Raw genomic sequence first — 20,683 nt, 5'->3', positions numbered from 1 at the left:
GTAATGCGTGTCAGTTTATCATTGTACTCAACATAACGTTAGTGTAGCATCTCTGTTACAAGAATTAGAAAGTTTGTATCTTCGAAACACAAGGTTGAGCTCTGGGTACGAGATCAGTCCCTGAAAGATAACCCCTGACCTTACCCCTGGTTGTCAGGTACTGTTTGTTTGTTTGTTTGTTTGAACCTTTGTTTATTCATGATAAGCTCAAATCGGCACGCAGGCCGCTTTTCATTGAGGTCATGAGGGAAGAGGTAAGGGTCAGATACAATATAACAGAGATACACAGTCATTTGAGTCCTAATAACTCTATCAACATATATCATTACATATTTATGGTACAACAATATACAATTTCTACAACATACAACATAAAGTAGGGCGAAAGCTGGTTCATGGTCCGTGTCCGTTCGTTTAGTTCATTTCCGTTACTTCAAGAGTCTCTTGAAGGAAGTCTTAAAGATGTCTTGAAACTGCAGTAAAAGACCAAGGAGGTTATATAGTATATATAACCTCCTTGCTGTAACATATTGTTGTAAAAACAACAAGCTACTTTGTCGCACACGTAGAAAAATATCTGTTATTTTTAGTTGTCTTCCTGTATGTACTTTTATTTTAAGCGATTTTTTAAAAAACGGTGCCAAATCACAAAGTCATGCCCACAAATTAAAGACGATGTCTCAAAAGTCAATTTTTTATTTATTTAAAAGAGATGCTGTAGAATGATGAACAGAAAATCATTTAATCTTGTTCTTTCTTCATACCTACTTGAGTTGTCTGGAGTCATATGATGGTACATGGTGTGATTGTGGTGTCCATCCAACGGCTCCCCCTTGCTGCCCAAGGTACAACTGCACCGTTAACGTGGATATAAAACCTATACCAGTCATTTTCAGACTGTAGGTAACAACAGAAGTAGTATTCACTTGACATACACAATTGCACATAGTATACACCGTTTTCCTGCTATAAAAATGGGGAATAGTATGAAAGGAAATCGCATCTATTGAGAGACTATCAGGCAAAAACAATGACGAAAATGAGCTTAAATTTGCTGGCTCGTTCTCTTTTAAAAGCCACTTTGATATGACCCCATTGCACTGCAGCCGACTCACAGTAGTCGGGTGGTAACAATATTCAGGCAAAGAACAAACATCGTAATCCAACTCCTACAGTCTCAAAACTGACGTTTTCCTCTACCATTCACCACAGTTTCAGCCTCGCTAACGTGCACAGAAGAAAAAATATGGCCTTTTCAAGCAATGTGACGCACTACTTCATACCCAAACTACTATTGTCCACGGGGGTCGCCCATTAATACTGTGTTCTGCGGCCTTAAGGTCTAAGTACTCTGCCGAACTGTCCTGTGGGGGAAGAGAAGCCTTTCCCCACAACCTCCTTGGCAGCCTCTACGAATTTTGATTTTTTTTCTAACCTAACCTCTGCTTGGAGACTAGATAAATCCTTCGCCTATGTGGAATGTACATGCCCTCAGCAAGCCCGATAAAAACATCAAGAAAGTCTAACTTTTTCCCTGATTGCATCTCAGTTCTATTGTACGCGGTTTCTTGACTCCTGGCCTCAGAAACCGAGTGCGACAGAACTGACAGGCAATCAGAAAAAAAAGTTAGACTCGTAGGGCTTGCTGAGGGTCCTACATGTACATTCACCATAGGCAAAGGGTTTCTCCACTCTCCAAGCAGACGTTTTGCTCACACTCTATTTAGACATATTTTTTGGTGTTTTCATTCATCTTTAGTACTACAGTAGTAGTAGTAAGTAGTAAACCTTTAGTTTCCTGTTTTTTTAATGTTTTGTCCACCATCCAAACTTGGTAGATTAGACCATGGTTAAAAGGAAGGCCGATACACACACCTAAACAAACGGTGAAAAAGACGGTCCAAGCTGGAGTCTAACTTGATTCATCAAATTCTTCCTGGCATGTCTTATAGTCACATTACCCACACTGGAATGGCCTGTTCTTCATGTGTGAGATCCTAGCTGCATTTTTTAATCCCGTACTCTGTCTTGAAGGCACACTCTCTCCACTTGGTTTTTGCCTTTTGTCAGTTTCTGTATGAGCTTACATGTCTTATAGTCACATTCTCTGCAATTCAGTACTGGGTTATCATGCTGACTCTTGAACATGGGTCGCCATATGTTCCAGTCAGATGTTGTGAGACTCCTTGTTGGGCATCACAAAACTACACTTCTCGCAAAGAAAATATTTCTTTGTGTGAGTTTTATAATGTTGACCCAAGTCATGCTTTGTGACTGCCCTGATGTCGCGTTCTCTACAAATTAAAGATATGGCTTTACACCGCAGTTTGCCTTGTGCACGAGCATGTCAGCCTTGTCAGTCCTCTTGTACCCACAGTCTTTGCATGTCGTGTGGGTTTTCATGTGCGTGCGAAGGAAAACTTGCAGGAAACCCTGTAACCACATTCCGCACACACAAACGGGCCGGTGTGAATAGAACTGTCCGTCACGAGGCTGTATATGTCAATGACAAACTTGCATGAAGTCCGATCCTGTAACCACATCCTGTGATGTGTGAATTCTTATGTGGATGTCCATTTTGCTCTTGCTGGGTGCCCGAAAGCCACATTCTCCGCACATAAAGGATTTCTCATCGTCACCTGTGTGAGTCTTCATGTGCAGGACGAGGCTAGACTTGTGAGCTGCTCTGTACCCACATTCCTCACAGGCAAAGGGCTTCTCCCCAGTGTGAGTTCTCACATGGACGTCCATTTTGCTCTTGCAGACTGCCCGAAAGGCACATTCTCCGCACATAAAGGGCTTCTCATCATTACCTGTGTGAGTTTTCATGTGCTGGACCAAGTGGGACTTGTGAGCTGCCTTGTACTCACATTCCTCGCAAGCGAAGGGTTTCTCACCTGTGTGAGTTTTCATGTGCTTGACGATGCTGTACTTGTGAGATGCTCTGTACTCGCATTCCTTGCAAGTGAAGGGTTTCTCACCTGTGTGAATCCTCATGTGGACGTCCATTTTACTTTTACTGGTCGCCCTATACCCACATTCTCCACACATGAAGGGCTTCTCACCTATGTGAGTCTTCATGTGTGTTTTGAGGTCAAGCCTTGATGCTGCCATGTAGTCACATTTTTCACACCTGAATGGTTTCTCCCCTGAGTGAGTCTTTATGTGCTTGAGGAGATTACCCTTGCAAGCAGTGCTATGACCACATTTATCACACCTGAATGGTTTCTCACCTGTGTGAATCATGATGTGCTTGACTAGGCTGGACTTGCAAGCTGTCCTATGGCCACACTTATCACACCTGAATGGTTTCTCACCCGTATGAGTCTTCATGTGCCTTTCCAAGTCGCCTTTGCGGGCTGTCCTGTACTTGCATTCCTCACAAGCAAAGGGTTTCTCTCCAGTGTGAATCCTCAGATGGGCTTCTATTCTGCTTTTACAGGATTCCCGAAAGCCACATTCTCCACACATGAAGGGCTTCTTCCTTTTGTGAGGTTTAACTTTGTGAGTGTTCACATGCCTTTTCAAGTCACTCTTGCATGTTGTCCTGTACTCACATTCCTCACAGGCAAAAGGCTTCTCTTCAGTTGCTGCCATTTTGATTTTGTCTTCACCTTCAGAGCTTGACGAGGTCACCTGATGAAGGTCACTGCCGGCTGCTGCCATCTTACGAACTGCAAAACAAAATCAACGTAAGTGCATTACTTTAAGTTTTGCACAGGTTCATGGTACGGGTACCCACCCCTAATGTCCGAACAGGTACCTGAACAATTCTTTAAAAAGTAACCTATGATCTTCAATGATGATAGACATGATGAAGTTAACATATAGTTTATTTAGGTTTCCAGTATCTTATTTTAGTATATTGATATTAGTCTCCCCCCTGAGGCATCGCCAAAAAGTGCAATACTGGAAAGGTGTACTTAATTTGATACAGAAACATGCATACTAAAGTAGTACTAGATACTGTCTCAATTTGCATATAAAACAATGTCCAGACGGTTTTGTGTATGTCTCAGTGGCCTTCACCTTTGACATGTCACCCACAATAAATGTCACTGCGCATGCATGCTCGAAGTCAAGAAAATTATAAAATTGCATTTCAATTTTGTTGTTGTTGTGCATGCCCCCCTCCCACCCCTGGTAGCCCGCCACCAAGAGAAGTCCAAAAAACAGCAAAAAATCCATTCAAATCAAATTTTTAGCTCTTCACTAACATGCAAAAAATCTTACATATGTTACCTGCAATACCAACTTTGATGTAGACGTGCAGAATAAACTCCAAATTCCCGAAAACTCCCGGGTTTAGAACTTTAGGATGCACGCTTCCCCGTCTGATAAGGGTCAAAGGTCAAATGTAGTCTCGTGTTTGACTATGACTTTCCATGTGTCTTTTCAAACTGTCTTTTAGAGTTAAGGCATCTCATCATTACCTGCGTGAGTCTTAATGTGTTGGACGAGGTTGCACTTGTGAGCTGCTCTGTACTTGCATTCCTTGCAGGCAAAGGGTTTCTCCCCAGTGTGAATTCTCACGTGGACGTCCATTTTGCTCTTGCAGGCCGCCCGATAGCCACATTCTCCGCACAAAAAGGGCTTCTCACTGGTACCTGTGTGAGTCTTCATGTGCCTTTCCAGGTCGCCCTTGCGAGTTGTCCTGCACTCACATTCCTCACAGGCAAAAGGCTTCTCCATACTTGCTGCCATTTTGATTTTGTCTTCGCCTTCAGAGCTTGATGAGGTGACCTTGTCCTGATGAAGGTCGCTGCTGGCTGCTGCCATGTTACAAACTGCAAAACAAAATCCACAAACATGCATTATTTCAAATTATCACATAGGTAGATGGCGTCGACCAATCAGAAGCCTCCATTGCCCACAATAAGTGGTCTGTTATCACGCCATAACACACCACTTATTGACGTCATGTCAGAACACAACCGTTCCATTTTGTAGAGGGGGTATCTTTTTTATGAATCTTTTTCTTAACCTTGTTTAAAAAATCTTTATAACCGTTGCATTTTGTAGAGGGGGTATCTATTTGATGAATCTTTTTCTTAACCTTGTTTAAAAAAATCTTTATTGTCTTAGAATTCCTAAAAATTTCCTTAGAATACATGAAAAAGGGAAAACAAATTTAAAATTCCCAAAAATGTTCCGCGTGTTCCATTTGCTGTTGGCCAAAGAAACCACGTTCTATCTAAGGTTCCGCGCATTCCATTTCCTGCTGGCCAAAGAACCTGTGTTCTATTCAGGTTACCTGAGGTCATGTTGCAGGGAGATTCTTCAATGATAACCTTTTCTGACTGACCTGAAACCGACCCTCCTATCCTGTGTGGTTGAAATAAATAAATCAGGCAACAGCTGTACATATTCTTCATCATCTTCTGTTAAAAAAGGACAAATGTGAATTCTGAAATGCATTCTTGATAGTATAAGGGATCTATGCGTCAAACAGAAATTGTCTACTCTTATATGTGTCAGTTTGAATAAGCTATATGATAATAACGTTAATGACCGCCTCTTCCTCGGTGTATATGGTGTCATAACGCCTGGCCAGGTGCTATAACCACCTCATAAAGTTATGACACCATATACACCTCGGGGCGGGTCATTAACCCAAATTCAACAACATGGTCCTTGTCTTTTGTACACATTCAGTTTTTTTCTTAGTCATTACCTGTCTGTTACATTGCATTTACTGCTGCTAATGATCTGTCGGATGACTGGACGAGACTTTAAAAGTTAAAGAAACAATAAATGAGTAGCTATTGACATGACATAACATTACATAACAGGATCCTCTCATTTGCAGGGTTTGTGTAGACAGGTACCTGTTGCCGAACAATTTCTTAAGTAACCTGTGGTCTTCAAAGATGGTAGGCTTGTGAATGAATGTTGAATTATTGGTTAGTGTATTTAGGCTTTAAGTTTCTTATCTTCGTATGTTACTACATGAACTAGTCTCGCCCCTGAGGCACTGCCAAAAAGTGCAAATAATACTGGAAAGGTGTAGTACTACTAGTAGTAGAAACATGCGAAATGTACTGAAACTAATAAGCCAGATCCACACACAAACAGCACTAAACAAATCCCCTTAGCTATTGTCTTCTTGAAAAAGGCAATGTGTGCTCGAGAAGTCGAGAAAATAAAAAAAATTATAAAATTGCATGTCAATAATTTCGTTGTTGTTGTGCATGCCCCCCTCCCACCACTGGTAGCCCGCCAAAAAGAGAACTCCGAAAAACAGCGAAAATTCATTCAAATAAAACTTTTAGCTCTACATTCATACGCAGAAAGTTTTACATCTTACCTGCAATATCTCCTGTGATATGGACGTGCAGAATAAACTCCAAATCCCCGAAAACGTCCGAGTTGAAGTTGAAGTTGAGTTTAGAACTTTTAGACCTCCCGCTAAAGGTAAAGGTAAAGGTAAGACCTCCCGCTTCTCAGCCCCACGCCTGATAAGGGTCAAAGGTCAATATGTCGTCTCGTGTCCAGGACAGTGTGTTCGTTGGTGTAATTTCCGCTGTACCCTGTTGGATAATACGGTTAATGGATGTCAGTTTATCATTGTACTCAACGTAACGTTAGTGTAGCATCTCTGGTACAAGAATTAGAAAGTTTGTATCTTCGAAACACAAGATTGAGCTCTGGATACGAGATCAGTCACTGAAAGATAACCCCTGACCTTTTCCCTGATAGGTCGAGATGCCACCTAGACGAAATAAGATGTCCTGAAACTGCTGTACAAGACCAAGGGCATATTATTATATAGATATATAATAATGTCATTGACAAGACGTGCAATGTTCGTTCATAGTTGTGCATGGGTGCTTTTCTCAAGACTACAGAGAAACAAGATGTTTCTCAGATATTTTCAAGTCATTTAATAGTTCTTTTACACAACCAGTCAAGTGGTAACACAAACAAATGTATATTTCTATTTACACAAACTGGCATTGGTAATGAAAATATATTCTTTAATACATTACTACAATTACCGGCACAAAGAAGTGAAGAGAAGTTGAATCCACGTAGTTCATAATTCTTGTAGTAACTCGTGTCCTTGCTTGTTGACAATGTATAGATGTATCTGACATGTGTGTGCTATCTTTTGTTGTGACCTGTACTTAACCCAGTTGGTGTATGTGTATAATAAAGGTCTTCATTCATTCATTCATTCATTCATTCATTCATTCATTCATTCATTCATTCATTCATTCATTCAAAAATTGTAATTCAATGACACAAATGTTAACAATAGTATTTTATTAGAATGTCATTTTCAAAACAGAACTACATTATATATGTACATATTCTATATTAACAGTCGTGTCCTTTTGGTTTCTATTGAACAAGGTTTCTTGTCGTCAAGCCAGGGAAACCGAAACTGATATCCAATCAGAAAAAAGTTAGACTAGTAGGGCTTGCTAAGGGGCCTACATGTACTAGTACATTACCCATAGGCAAGGATTTCTCAACTCTCTAACTCAGCAGAAATTAGGTTCCAACTTCTTTTTAGGTGTTTTCATCTGTTTCTCTGTTTTGTCTTTTTTGTCCAGCAGCCAAACTCGGTAGAATAAACCTCTTAAAGAGTCTTATCAAGGATAATAGAAATCTCGATAAAATGCCTAAGAAGATGGTCCGAGCTGGAGTCTAACCTCTGCTTGGAGAGTAGGGTTTCTCTCCCGTGTGAGGTTGCCAAATGATTTATCATAATATCAAAGTGTAGTTGTCTTATACAACGTTAAAGTCAGAAATGGCTGGGTTTTTCGTGTGTAGATGTGAGATCATGCATGTCTTTTCCAGTGCTCGCTCACACTCTCTGTACTTGGTTTTGCCCCTTTGTCATTTCCGGGATGAGCTTTCTGTATGAGCTTACAAGCTGTACATGTCTTATAGTTGCATTCTCTGCAATTCAGTAGTGGGTTGTCATGCTGACTCTTGAACATGGGTCGCCATATGTTGCAATATGTTGAGAGAATCCTTGTGGGGCACCACAAAACTACACTTCTCGCAAATAAAATATTTCTTTGCGTGAGTTTTATAATGTCGAGCCAAGTCGTACTTTGTAGCTGCCCTGAAGCCACATTCTCCACACCGATGTGGTTTAACAGCGCAGTTTGCCTTGTGTGCGAGCATTTCAGCCTTGTCGGTTGTTTTGTACCCACAGTCTTTGCAGATGGTGTGAGTTTTCATGTGCATGTTCATAGCAAACTCGCATGATGTCTCATAACCACATTCTTCACACACAAACGGGCCGTAGTGAGTGACATTGTACATGTCTGTCACCAGGCCACACCGTTCACATTTACTTGGCTGGGTTGTGCTGTGGGTCTTGAAGTGCGTTTCTATGGCGACCCTACATGAAGTTCTGTAATCACATTCTGCACACATAAACGGGCCGGTGTGGCCAACCTTGTCTAGATCTGTCTTGTACTTGTAGTCATATTTATCACATTTAGAAGGTCCGTCTTGTGTTTGACTATGAGTTTCCATGTGTCTTTTCAAACTGTCTTTTAGAGTCGTCCTGTAGCTACACTGCTCACAGGCAAAGGGTTTCTCCCCAGTGTGAGTTCTCATGTGGACGTCCATTTTGCTCTTGCAGGCCAATAAGTGCATGTCAATGACAAACTTGCATGAAGTCCTGTAACCACATTCTGCACATAAAAATGGGCCGGTGTGGCCCACCTTGTCTTGATCTGTCTTGTACTTGTAAGCACATTTCTCACATTTAGAGGGTTTGTGAGTTTCCATGTGTCTTTTCAAAATGTCTTTTAGAGTCGTCCTGTAGTTACATTGTCCACAGGCAAGAGCTTGAGGTTTCTCCCCAGTGTGAATTCTCGTGTGGATGTCCATTTTTCTCTTGCTGGGTGCCCGAAAGCCACATTCTCCGCACATAAAGGGCATCTCATCATTAATTGTGTGAGTCTTCATGTGCTGGACGAGACTAGTCTTGTGAGCTGCCCTATACTCACATTCCTCGCAAGCAAAGGGTTTCTTCTCAGTGTGAATCCTCATGTGCATGACGAGGCTGGACTTGCTAATTGCCCTGTACTTGCATTCTTTGCAAGGAAAGGGCCTTTCTCCGGTGTGAATTCTCACATGGATGTCCATTTCACTCTTGCAGGCCGCCCGATAGCCACATTCTCCACACATAAAGGGCTTCTCATCTGTGTGAGTTTTCATGTGCTTGACGAGACTAGCCTTGTGAGTTGCCCTGTACTCACATTCCTCGCAAGCGAAGGGTTTCTCCCCAGTGTGAATTCTCACGTGGACGTCCATTTTGCTCCTGCAGGCTGCCCGATACCCACATTCTCCACACATGAAAGGCTTCTCACTGGTACCTGTGTGAGTCTTTATGTGCCTTTCCAAGTGGCCCTTCGGCTATTTCACAATCAGGTGTACCCCTTTTTCTTCCAACATGTTACCAGTGGATAGCAAAGTCTACATAACATATGACTGTTTCAGACTATCATTTCCTGACAACTTGTGCAAGAAGGAATGCAAGGAAAAAAAAAAATTCAAAATTGATTAATATTTAAGAAAAATATTGACCAAAACGTGACCTAAAATTGGTCAATTTTAAGCGTTACCAGGGACCATTCATTTTTACTAATACTTTGCATAAGACCTAAAAGCACATTTTGTACTTGCAAATTAAAAACCACTTGCTTTCTACATGCAGTTATATGTCTACTTGTGATATTTTACTTTTATTGGATGATTCTATGCCATTTTTTGCTCCAACAGGGCTATTTTCCACTTTTACCCACGTGTTACCAATTTTCTGTCTAGTTTTAAATGAATATTTCTGAACCTGTAACACTTAATAATATTCTTGTATAGCTGTTGATTTGGCTTTTAAAATCAATGTATGATATGTACGAAGGTACAGAAGTAGAATGGAATCGCTCGCTCCATTTTATGACGTACAGTTGGAGATCAAAGTCCAGGACGCCATTTTCCGAAAAAATCTGTAGCGTCCGTACCCCCCCTTGATTTCAATACTAGGAAAGTCCTGCAGGCTAATGATACTGATGGTTAGGAGGCCTCTACTGGCACATACTAAAACACCATTTAAACCATTGCTGTCATAAAGACTTTGTCTGATATAGCACCATGAACATCAATTTGTAGCGTCCGTACCCCCTGTAGCGTCCGTACCCCCTACCTGTAGCATCCGTACCCCCATTTAAAGTTTTCAGCAAAATACTGCCAAAATTGCTATCTAAATAGTACGAATCTGAGGTAATACATCAATGACAGTTGAAACAAATATAAAATGTTAAAATTTTCAGTAAATTTGTGACTTTGTGATGAATTTTAGATGTGTTTTTCCCTATTTTTGGGACAAACCTCAGCATACGTTTGGTACACAGTAACACCCCTCCCAAACATTGTAAATGGTTACTTCCAAACCAGCCAGATGTCTTTGAGATGAAAGATGATACCCTCCAAGAAATTTAAATGTCCCAGAATTCTCACACCATGTGCCCTGATCCCAATTCAGTTGGTGAAGGGAGGGGGGGGGGGGGATAAGGTATTAGCAGCTGAGGCTAGACCCCAGGATGAGAGTCAGCTCAAAATAAGGATATTGAACAAAAGAGATAAAGCCACTGTGTTAGCTATCAAAAATCAGAAAGAGCGCACTGTAAGAAACAATATGGTTTTTGTTTGAAGCAAATTTGATGTTGTATGGCTGAGAAATTGGCAATTTAAGATTTTGGGCCTTTGATTCCCTACAAGATTCGCTAAGTAAGCAATTTTATCATTTTTCATATATCTCAAGAACAGAACATCAGACAACCACCAATTCACCTGTGTATTTTATTGTGAACATATTGAAACATACTTATTAGATAACTCAGGCTGATGGGCAGGAGAAAAGACATGCATCATTTACATGGCTGGGGTGATTGAATTTGAAGAACAGGTCTGGGGGAAGAAGCTCAATTATCCTTCATGAAAAAAAATGAAGACGTATACATTTGGCAAGAAATCAAGAACACCTCAGGAGAACCAACAGAAAACATCCTCTGAACAGTGGGCTTTTCTCTCCTGAACAACTTCAGAGAGCAGGCAAGTCTGATTCTCTGAAGAAGACATTGAAAAATTAATGAAAATTTCAGTCAAGATCTTGAAACAATACCAACAAGTTCAAGTAATTCATTCAGTGTTATAGGACACAGTTTGTAGTTCTCAGTCTTTTTAATTCAATTGATTAGTATGGATAAACTATGTTGGTTAGTATAATAGGATCCTTTTTATTTTCTTTGTATCAATTAGTAGATGTAAAAGTACAAGATTTTCAGAGCTACATATGTACGTATGTAGCGTCCGTACCCCTACATTATTGTCCCTTTTCCTGGAGTAAACTGCGAAATTTGCATATAACAAGATCGAATGAACTGTTCTTTTGTTTCCTTGTGATACTTTGACGATATGAGAAGTGTTGTTTCAGTCTTGTGTGCAATCTAAGCTTGTTTGATAGGTAAGACCCACCCTTCCAACAGCTTGTTCTGAAGCGCTAAAGATCCATAATGGAATTCGGAAGAAATCTTAAATCAAACTATCCTGCTCATCCTTTTTTTTGTTAAAACACTGTGACAGCATTTGTGAATGCTTTAAAGAACAGCCATAAGCAAATAATTACTGTTTTAATTATTGTTTTAAACAGTTCAGACAAATTGATAAAGCACCAATGTATGAAGTCTGTTGTGTAGCGTCCGTACCCCCTTGCCCACATGTTCATTTATAGTAATTAGAAATGTTTGCAAGTCATGCTATAATCATTACTGCTGGAGTTTCATGTAGGATCATCTATTGGATGAAATAGTGCCAAATTTTAGCTGCTGAAGTGCCTGGGTGAAGAATAATACTATTTGACCTTATTTTACAGATAAACAATAGAATAGCGTTTGAAATTATTTTGCAATAAATGACCAGAAAATGCCCACACATGGATATACTGCAACTTATTGTGGTTTTCTAGGGTAGGAAATGGTAGTTATTGAAGATGATAAGGATTAGCAACCATTTGTCATTCCTTATTTGAATCAACAGTATGTTACTGTCCAAGTAGTTTTAAAGTTGTAGCGTCCGTACCCCCCCAATGGTCCATCCATAGAAAACCCTGCAACGAACTTATAAAAGCTTGTTGTGCGGAGATCCTTTAGGATAGCATGCCCAAAGCATGTACCTTTGAACTGGCAACAACAAATTTACAATATAATGAAGTTGAATTTTGGCCCCCAGTGGCAAGGTTGGGGTACACCTGATTGTGAAATAGCCGCTTGCGAGTCGTCCTGTACTCACATTCCTCACAGGCAAAGGGCTTCTCCTTATTTGCTGCCATTTTATTTTTGTCTTCACCTCCGGAGCTTGACGAGGTTACGTGGTCTTGATGAAGGTCACTACAGGCTGCTGCCATGTTGCAAACTGCAAAACAAAATGCACCAATGTGCATTACTTTATTGAAAACATGCACCATTGTCTTTTGTACATGTTCATTTTTTTTCCCATTCATCACATTTTTGTTACATCCCTCCCATTTACGGCTAGCTGCTAATGATCTGTCCAATGACTGGACGAGAAGTTAAAAGTTAAAGAAACAATAAATGGGTAGTTATAGGCATAACATTACAGAAACCCTCATTTTCATGGTTTGTGTAGACAGGTACCTGTTGCTGAACAATTTCTCAAGTAACCTGTGGTCTTCAAAGTTGGTAGGCATATAAATGAATGTTAGTTTACGGATACTATTTAGGCTTCAAGTATCTTATCTTAGCATATTACTACTAGTCTCGCCCCTGAGGCACTGCCAAAAAGTGCAATACTGGAAAGGTGCATACTACTCACTACTAGTACTAGAAACATGCGAGATGGATTAAGTCCAGATCGACATCATAAACAGCAACTAAAAAAATCCTCTCAGTCATTAACTTCTTGACAGAGGCAAGGTGTGCTCGAAAAGTCAAGAAAAGTATAAAATTGCATGTCAGTTTTGTTGTTGTGCATGCCCCCCTCCCACCCCTGGTAGCCCGCCAAAAAATGTCCGAAAAACAGCGAAAATTCCTTCAAATAAAACTTTTAGCTCTACATTCATACGCAGAAAGTTTGACACATGTTACCTGCAATACCTACTGTGATGTGGACGTGCAGAATAAACTCAAAATGCCTGAAAACGTCCGAGTTTAGAACTTTTAGAACGCACGCTTCCCGTCTGATAAGGGTCAAAGGTTAAAATGTGGTCTCGTGTCCAGGACAGTGTGTTTGTTTGTGTATCATCCGCTGTACCCTGTTGGGTAACATGGGTAATGTATGTCAGTGTATTGCTATACTCAATGTTATGTTAGTGTAGCATCTCTGTAGCATGAATAACAACGTCAGTATCTTCAAATGACAAGATGAGCTCTGGGTACGAGTTCAGTCCTGAAAGATAACCCCTGACCTTTTCCCTGATTGGTCGAGCGATGTTTAGCCTGAGTGTCATCCTGTTTCAGTTCCAGGCTCTACCTTCACCTTTGGAAAGAAAGTTCATCACTAGAAATCCAGTGACGAACGGCTTTATTCCAGTAATGAAGCCCCCTCGGTGCTGGAATTCCAGCACTGAATCTTGCCTCGGTGCTCGGTTTCCAGAAATGAATTACCCGCTCATCACTCGGCTTCTAGTGATGATCTCCGCTCGTCACTCGGGTGCCAGACAAGTAGGCTGGTTCAAAGGTCATTCATCACTGGTTACCCAGTACGGAGGTCCCGCGGTCACGGGTTCCACGCTAGATTTACCAGTGATGAGTGACTCTCTGAGTCTCTAGTGCTGGAAGCCGAGTGATGACATTACTTTGTTAGTGGCCTTCCAGTGATCACATATCATTTATCACTGGAATGTTCCAGTGCTAACTATTAGACAATATCTGATATTTTGAGTGCATTTTTGAGTCGATACCGTTACGGCGTACTACAATAAGACAAAGCCGGGAACCTTTATACCGTATAATTTTTTAATGATTGATTTGTCAGTGTACGGTACTTTTATGTGACACGAACAATTATTTATTCAAGCATCTGGATATATTTTATTCCGTCCGGGAGCTTGCCCGGCTTTGCTACCGCCCGGCAGGTATTTTGGCCTTTTTTCGTATTAAAGCGTAATGTTACGTAAATTGATGCGTACGTTAGCGTAAACTGCACATCGGATTAGCTGGCTCGGTTTACAATTACGGTGCGGAATCTGGTTTTCCAGCCCCGCGGGTACTCTCATCTCTCGGTTTCCAGTGATAATTCAGTGATTTCCAGTAATGAAGTCGCCTCATTGCTGGAAGGCCACAGATGACAAAACTTCATCACTGGAAGTCTAGCGATGAAGGCGCCTTCGGTGCTGGACACCGAGTGATTACTAAGGAACCCGTGACCCCGGTACTTTTGCTGTTATGGGGAGACTAAACAGTTACTAGTACAGTAAATGCCAGTAATGCATATAGCCCTTTGGGGAAGTGAAGAAAAAGAAGGTGTCATTATCTCAGGAATCAAAACAACAGACTACAAAAACTTACCCTGAAATTAGTACGTCAACTGTCATCAGATTCATTCCTGACAAATTCGAATTCTAATCTATACGGCTATTCTCCAGATATCCCCCTTCCCCCTAATCAGAGCCCTTGGATAGGTCCTACAGGCTTCAGACACCCAGCTGAAGACCATCCCACTATATCAGGCGGGTGCCAAAACCAACAAGGTAGAGACAGATTTTAACTAATTCAGCATGTACAGAGTCTATCCCACCACAGCCACTCCTATACTGTCCAGATTTCACACAAAAATCCCAGGAAAAAGGATTTTCAATGGTTTAAACCCTGGTGTTTACTTCATCGTGGGGTCTAGGTGCAGGCGCTAACTGTTTAGTCTCCCCTTATTATTCATACGAAAAATGATGCCTTGAATCTGCTGTACAAGACCAAGGCTCCTTAAGCCTTGACAAGACGTACAATTTTCTTGAGTTGTGGATGAATACTTGTCTCAAGGCAGTTGGTATATGTGCAAGAAAAAGGTCTTCATTCATTCATTAAAAAACTGTGACTCAATAATATATTTGTTAACAGCAGCATTTATTAAAATGTGATTTTCAACAGCACTTCATATATGTACATGTATGTACATTTATCATTAACGGTTGTGTCCATACGGTTTCTATTGCCTGCAGTTTCTTGTCACCAGGCCTGGGAAACCAAGGAGATTTTATATAAAACCTCCTTGGGAAAACTGAGCGCAACAGAACTGATATACAATCAGAAAAAAAAGTTAGACCCGTAGGGCTTAAAGGCCTGCTAAAGGGGCCTACATGTACATTCCCCATAGGCCAAGCGTTTCTCTACTCTCAAAGCAGAGGTTAGGCTCCGACTTGTTTTGGACATCGTTCTAGGTGTTTTTATCTGGCTTTCTGCTTTGTCAGTTTTACTTTTTTGTCCACCAACTAAACTTGGTAGAATAGACCTCTTATCTAGCCTCCTTTGCAGACTTCCTAGAACGGCGGTGTATATATTTGTGGGAGGGGGGTGACGCAATTTTTACACGGGCCAAGGTTCTCTTATGCCGGCAAGGGACTTTTGCCGCGGAGGGAGTTATATCGTCAAGGGAAGACCCCCCTCCCCCAAATATATACGCCGCCGTTCTAGGAAGTCTGTGATGGAGGCTACCTCTTATCAAGGATGAAAGAAAGCTTGATAGAATGCCTAAAAAGTTGGTCTGAGCTGGAGTCTAACCTCTGCTAGGAGAGTAGGGTTTCCCTCCTGTGTGAGGTTGCCAAATGATTTATCAATGTGTAGTTGTCTCATACAAAGATATACATGTAGTCAGAAACCCCCTGGAATGGCTTGGATTTTCGTGTGTAGCTGTGACTGAGATCCTGCTTGTCTTTTTCAGCACTCTTAAAGGCACTCTCTACACTTAGTTTTGCCCCTTTGTAAGTTTCTGTATGAGCTTACTACTACTAGCTGTAAATGTCTCATAGCCGCATTCTCTGCAAGTCTGCAGTTGGTTACATGCTGACTCCTGCCTGAACATGGGTCGCCATATGTTGCAATATGTTGTGAGAATCCTTGTGGGGCAACACAAAACTACACTTCTCGCAAATAAAATATTTCTTTGCGTGAGTTTTATAATGTTGAGCCAAGCCATGCTTTGTGGCTGTCCTGAAGTCACATTCTTTACAAAGATGCGGCTTGACATACAAATGCGGTTTGACACGGATGCAGTTTGTGCTCTTGTGTGTAAGCATTTCAGCCTTGTCAGTTGTTTGGTACCCACAATCTTTGCAGGTGGTGTGCGTTTTCATGTGCACGTCAATGGCAAACTCGCATGAAGTCCTGTAATCACATCCTGCACACATAAAGGGGCCGGTGTGGCCAACCTTGTCTAGATCTGTCTTGTACTTGTAGCCACATTTATCACATTTAGAAGGTCCGTCTTGTGTTTGACTATGAGTTTCCATGTGTCTTTTCAAACTGTCTTTTAGAGTCGTCCTGTAGCTACACTGCCCACAGGCAAAGGGTTTCTCGCCAGTGTGAATTCTCATGTGGATGTCCATTTTGCTCTTGCAGGCTGCCCGATAGCCACATTCTCCGCACATAAAAGGCATCTCAGCATCACCTGTGTGAGTCTTCATGTGCTTGACGAGGCTGTAGTTGTGAGATGCTCTGTACTCGCATTCCTCGCAAGCGAAGGGTTTCTCACCTGTGTGAGTCTTCATGTGCTTGACGAGGGTGGTCTTGCTAGCTGCTCTGTACCCGCATTCCTCGCAAGTGAAGGGTTTCTCCCCTGTGTGAATCCTCACGTGGATGTCCATTTTACTTTTACTGGTCGCCCGATACCCACATTCACCACACATGAAGGGCTTCTCACCTATGTGAGTCTTCATGTGTGTTTTAAGGTCAAGCCTTGATGCTGCCAGGTAGCCGCATTTTTCACACCTGAATTCTGGTTTCTCCCCTGAGTGAGTCTTCATGTGCTGGATCAGGTTGTACTTTCTAGATCCTCTGTACTCGCATTCCTCGCAAGCGAAGGGTTTCTCACCTGCGTGAATCCTCATGTGCTTGACAAGGGTGCTCCTATCAGCTGTTCTATACGCACATTCCTCGCAAGCGAAGGGTTTCTCACCTGTGTGAGTCTTCATGTGCTTGACGAGGGTGGTCTTGCTAGCTGCTCTGTACCCGCATTCCTCGCAAGTGAAGGGTTTCTCCCCAGTGTGAATCCTCATGTGGATGTCCATTTTGCGTTTGCAATTCGCCCGATACCCACATTCTCCGCATATCAAGGGTTTCTCACCTGTGTGAGTCTTCATGTGCTGGTTCAGGTTGCACTTTTGAGTTGTCCTGTAGCCACATTCCTCACACAAAAATGGTTTCTCACCTGTGTGAGTCTTGAGGTGCTTTTCCAAATCGCCCTTGCTAGATGCCCTGTACTCGCATTCCTCGCAAGCGAAGGGCTTCTCTCCAGTGTGAATCCTCAGATGGACGTCCAATCTGCTTTTCCAGGGTGCCCGAAAGCCACATTCTCCGCACATGAAAGGCTTCTTACTCTCATCATCACCTGGGTGAGTCTCTTTCATGTGCTTGTCTAGGTTGCTTTTGTGAGCTGCCCTGTACTCACATTCCCCGCAAGCGAAGGGTTTGTCACCTGTGTGAGTTTTCATGTGCTTGAAGAGGCTGCCCTTATCAGCTGTTCTGTACGCACATTCCTCGCAAGCAAAGGGTTTCTCACCAGTGTGACTTCTCACGTGAATGTCCATTTTGCTCTTGCTGGATGCCCGAAAGCCACACTCTCCGCACATGAAGGGTTTCTCACCTGTGTGAATCTTCATGTGCTTGACCAGGGTGCACTTTTGAGCTGTCCTATAGCCACATTCCTTGCACTTGAATGGTTTCTCACCTGTGTGAGTCTTGAGGTGCTTTTCCAAATCGCTCTTCTGAGACGTCCTGTACTCGCATTCCTTGCAAGCGAAGGGCTTCTTACCGTTGTGAATCTTCACGTGTGTTTTAAGGTCAAACCTGGATGCTGCCACATAGCCACATTTTTCACACCTGACAGGTGTGTCCTCTGAGTGAATCCTCATGTGCTGAACCAGGTTGCTCTTGAAAGCTGTCCTATGGCCACATTTATCACACCTAAATGGTTTCTCACCTGTGTGAGTCTTCATGTGTATTTTCAATCTATACTTATGAGCTGTTAGGTACCCACATTCCATACAGGCAAAGTGTTTCTCTAAAGTGTGAATTTTCGTATGGACGTCCAGTTTGCTTTTACTGGTTGCCCGATAGTCACATTTTCCGCACATAAAGGGTTCCTCATCGCCTGATGCTGCTCTGCAGCTGCATATCTCATCTGCAAAGGGTTTCTCACCTGTGTGAGTCTCTTGCATGTGGGCAGCTTCCTGGAGGCCACATTCTTTACATATGAACAGTTTCTCACCTGTGCCAGTCTTGATGTGTTCTACCAAGTGAGTCTTTTTGTGCTTGACCAGGTCGCCCTTGCAAGCTGTCCTGTAGCCACATTCATCACAACTGAATGGTTTCTCAACTGTGTGAGTTTTCATGTGTTCTTTTGATTTACTCTTGTTAATTGTTCGGTACTCACATTCCTCATGGGCAAAGGGTTTCTCCTCAGTGGGCGTTTTCATATCGGAAGCCATTTTGCTCTGGTGACCCACACTGTGGCCTCCGTCCCCACACGTATCTGGTTTCTCCCCTGTGTGTGTTGCCATGTGTGTGTCCCTGCTGGTTATGGAAGCAATCCTGATTTGGCCACGTTCCCCACGAGGTAAACTTTCAGCAGGCTCCTCTCCATGAGTGGACATGTGGGACTCCAGTTGCTGCTGGTCCGCTGTGGAGAACTCGCGGAGGGGACAGCTGTGTCGGGTTACATCCTCCCGGGACTCACCGCTGGTGGTCGCCATCTTGTCTTCGCCGGGGTCGAAGCTTGCCACGACTGCCTTGTCCAGAGGAAGGTCACTACTGGCCGCCGCCATTTCACAAACTGCAAAATAAAGTTCACAAATATACGGTTAGACATCCGGGTAGTGGTGGGGTTGTGTGGCGCAACGACAGAGCGTTCGACTCAGAACCAAGAGGTCCCAAGTTCGAATCCTGTCATGTCACCGATCTTGTGCCCTTGAGAAAGGCACTTTACACGACTGTCCTCACTCCACCCAGGTGTAAATGGGTACCTGACTTCGGTTGGGGAAAGTTGTATTGAGGTCACCTGGTGGCGCCGAATGGCAGCCGCCCAGACCCTTGCGACAGTTGCACAAAATGCAAGTGTGGATAAGATATTATATATGTCGTGTATTGTGTGAAACCTGTAATACCCTGCATCAATTCAGCGCTAGAACGGCTGCCATTGCGGGTAATTTCTGACCAATAAAAACCATAATTATTATAAGATATGCAAGATAACGGACAGTTACTCAAGCAACAACGAAGGTAGACCGGCATCCTCATTTCCAGTGTCCCATGTGTGCTTTTGCAACAACAATTTAGTACATGTATGCCTTTTTGTGTTGTACTTTGTAATGAGGTTATTAAGTGTGATACTACATTGTAGAAAGACATACAAAATGTTTAAGAATGAGAAAGAGTCCACTGACTAGCTATAGAACTGTGACAGTTCTATAGCTATTCAACTGTGTATCTGAGCATGACAGGTACAGAGGATCAGGTATACAGTTATACTTGCACCTCATGTACAGTTTTACAAAGTACTAGTAAGGCCATGTTGATGTGATTATATAGATGGCATCCACGCACACATCAATGTTTGTCTGTTTCCAGTTTTCGGCAAAACTGAAAATCATAAAAAAAACAGCTGCAAAATGATAAACTACATGCTGTAAATTGCAATAACAAAACAATTTCAGATAACGGATACTAATGTCGTAGCATTTTAAAGTCAATTCCAAAGTCAAAGAAGAGGATTTGAAAGAACAAAACTGAGGAATCTATATTTCGGTATACCATACAAATGTACTTTGTGTGTTGCTTTGTTAATCCTTACTGACCACGTAGATTTCATAATGAAGACAACTTCTTTTATTCGCACGCTCGCATCAGTTTTGGGGTTCCCAGAGGATGCCATCCATGTAATCAAATCAACATGGCCATACCTGGCTGTGGTCTTCAGTTCTGAATATGATAGAAACAGGAATAAACAGTCAATGGACTACCTATAGCTAAATAGGCTTCGAGTTTCTTAGGCTCGCCCCTGAGTCGTTGCCAAAAAGTGCAATACTAGTACTGAAAAGCACTACAAATTTTTGAAGAAACATGTGAAAACACTGAGATGATTTGAAACATTTCATTACACTACGCACGTACGTGTATTGTGAAAACAGTCTACTACTACTAGTACTCAGCTAATGCCCCCCTCCCCACCAACGGTACCAACAACGAAAGAAAGTTTGAGCTACAATGACAACAAAGAAATACAACCAAATTAAATTTTAGTCTCTACCTCCACACGCTGAAAGTCTTAGGTATCTTTAATACCCGTGGTACCTACTTTAATGTGGATGTGCAGAATAGACTCGTCCGAGTTGTGAACGTCTGTCCGAATCACGCTTTCCTTCCACCCGTCTCATAAGGGTCAAAGGTCAACATACTCAGAACTGTGTTCTTCTGTCCAGAGTTCTTATCAG

The 20,683-nt window shown here is 42.2% G+C and overlaps 3 protein-coding genes across 3 annotated transcripts; all 3 read right to left on the bottom strand.

The window, feature by feature from the left end:
• Nucleotides 1–671: 671 nt before the first annotated feature.
• LOC136429678 (zinc finger protein 84-like) lies at nt 672–6,401 on the bottom strand. Its single transcript, XM_066419603.1, has 3 exons — nt 6,308–6,401; nt 4,434–4,787; nt 672–3,674 (listed from the first exon to the last, which is right to left on the bottom strand). Exons 2-3 carry the CDS (start codon nt 4,777–4,779, stop codon nt 2,503–2,505), a joined length of 1,518 nt encoding a protein of 505 aa, XP_066275700.1. The 5' UTR covers nt 4,780–4,787; nt 6,308–6,401; the 3' UTR covers nt 672–2,502.
• An 878-nt stretch (nt 6,402–7,279) lies between these two features.
• On the bottom strand, nt 7,280–9,375 carry LOC136429677 (zinc finger protein 84-like). Its single transcript, XM_066419602.1, has one exon. It carries the CDS (start codon nt 9,322–9,324, stop codon nt 7,930–7,932), a length of 1,395 nt encoding a protein of 464 aa, XP_066275699.1. The 5' UTR covers nt 9,325–9,375; the 3' UTR covers nt 7,280–7,929.
• Nucleotides 9,376–15,085: 5,710 nt separating this feature from the next.
• LOC136429671 (zinc finger protein 585A-like) lies at nt 15,086–20,636 on the bottom strand. The gene is made up of 2 exons (XM_066419598.1): nt 20,548–20,636; nt 15,086–19,026 (listed from the first exon to the last, which is right to left on the bottom strand). Exon 2 carries the CDS (start codon nt 19,016–19,018, stop codon nt 16,034–16,036), a length of 2,985 nt encoding a protein of 994 aa, XP_066275695.1. The 5' UTR covers nt 19,019–19,026; nt 20,548–20,636; the 3' UTR covers nt 15,086–16,033.
• Nucleotides 20,637–20,683: the final 47 nt, after the last annotated feature.

Source organism: Branchiostoma lanceolatum, chromosome 3 (genome assembly GCF_035083965.1).
Source record: "Branchiostoma lanceolatum isolate klBraLanc5 chromosome 3, klBraLanc5.hap2, whole genome shotgun sequence".
Taxonomy (NCBI): domain Eukaryota; kingdom Metazoa; phylum Chordata; class Leptocardii; order Amphioxiformes; family Branchiostomatidae; genus Branchiostoma; species Branchiostoma lanceolatum.
Note: the sequence above shows the minus strand (reverse complement) of the source record. Positions and strands in the feature narration are given on the sequence as shown.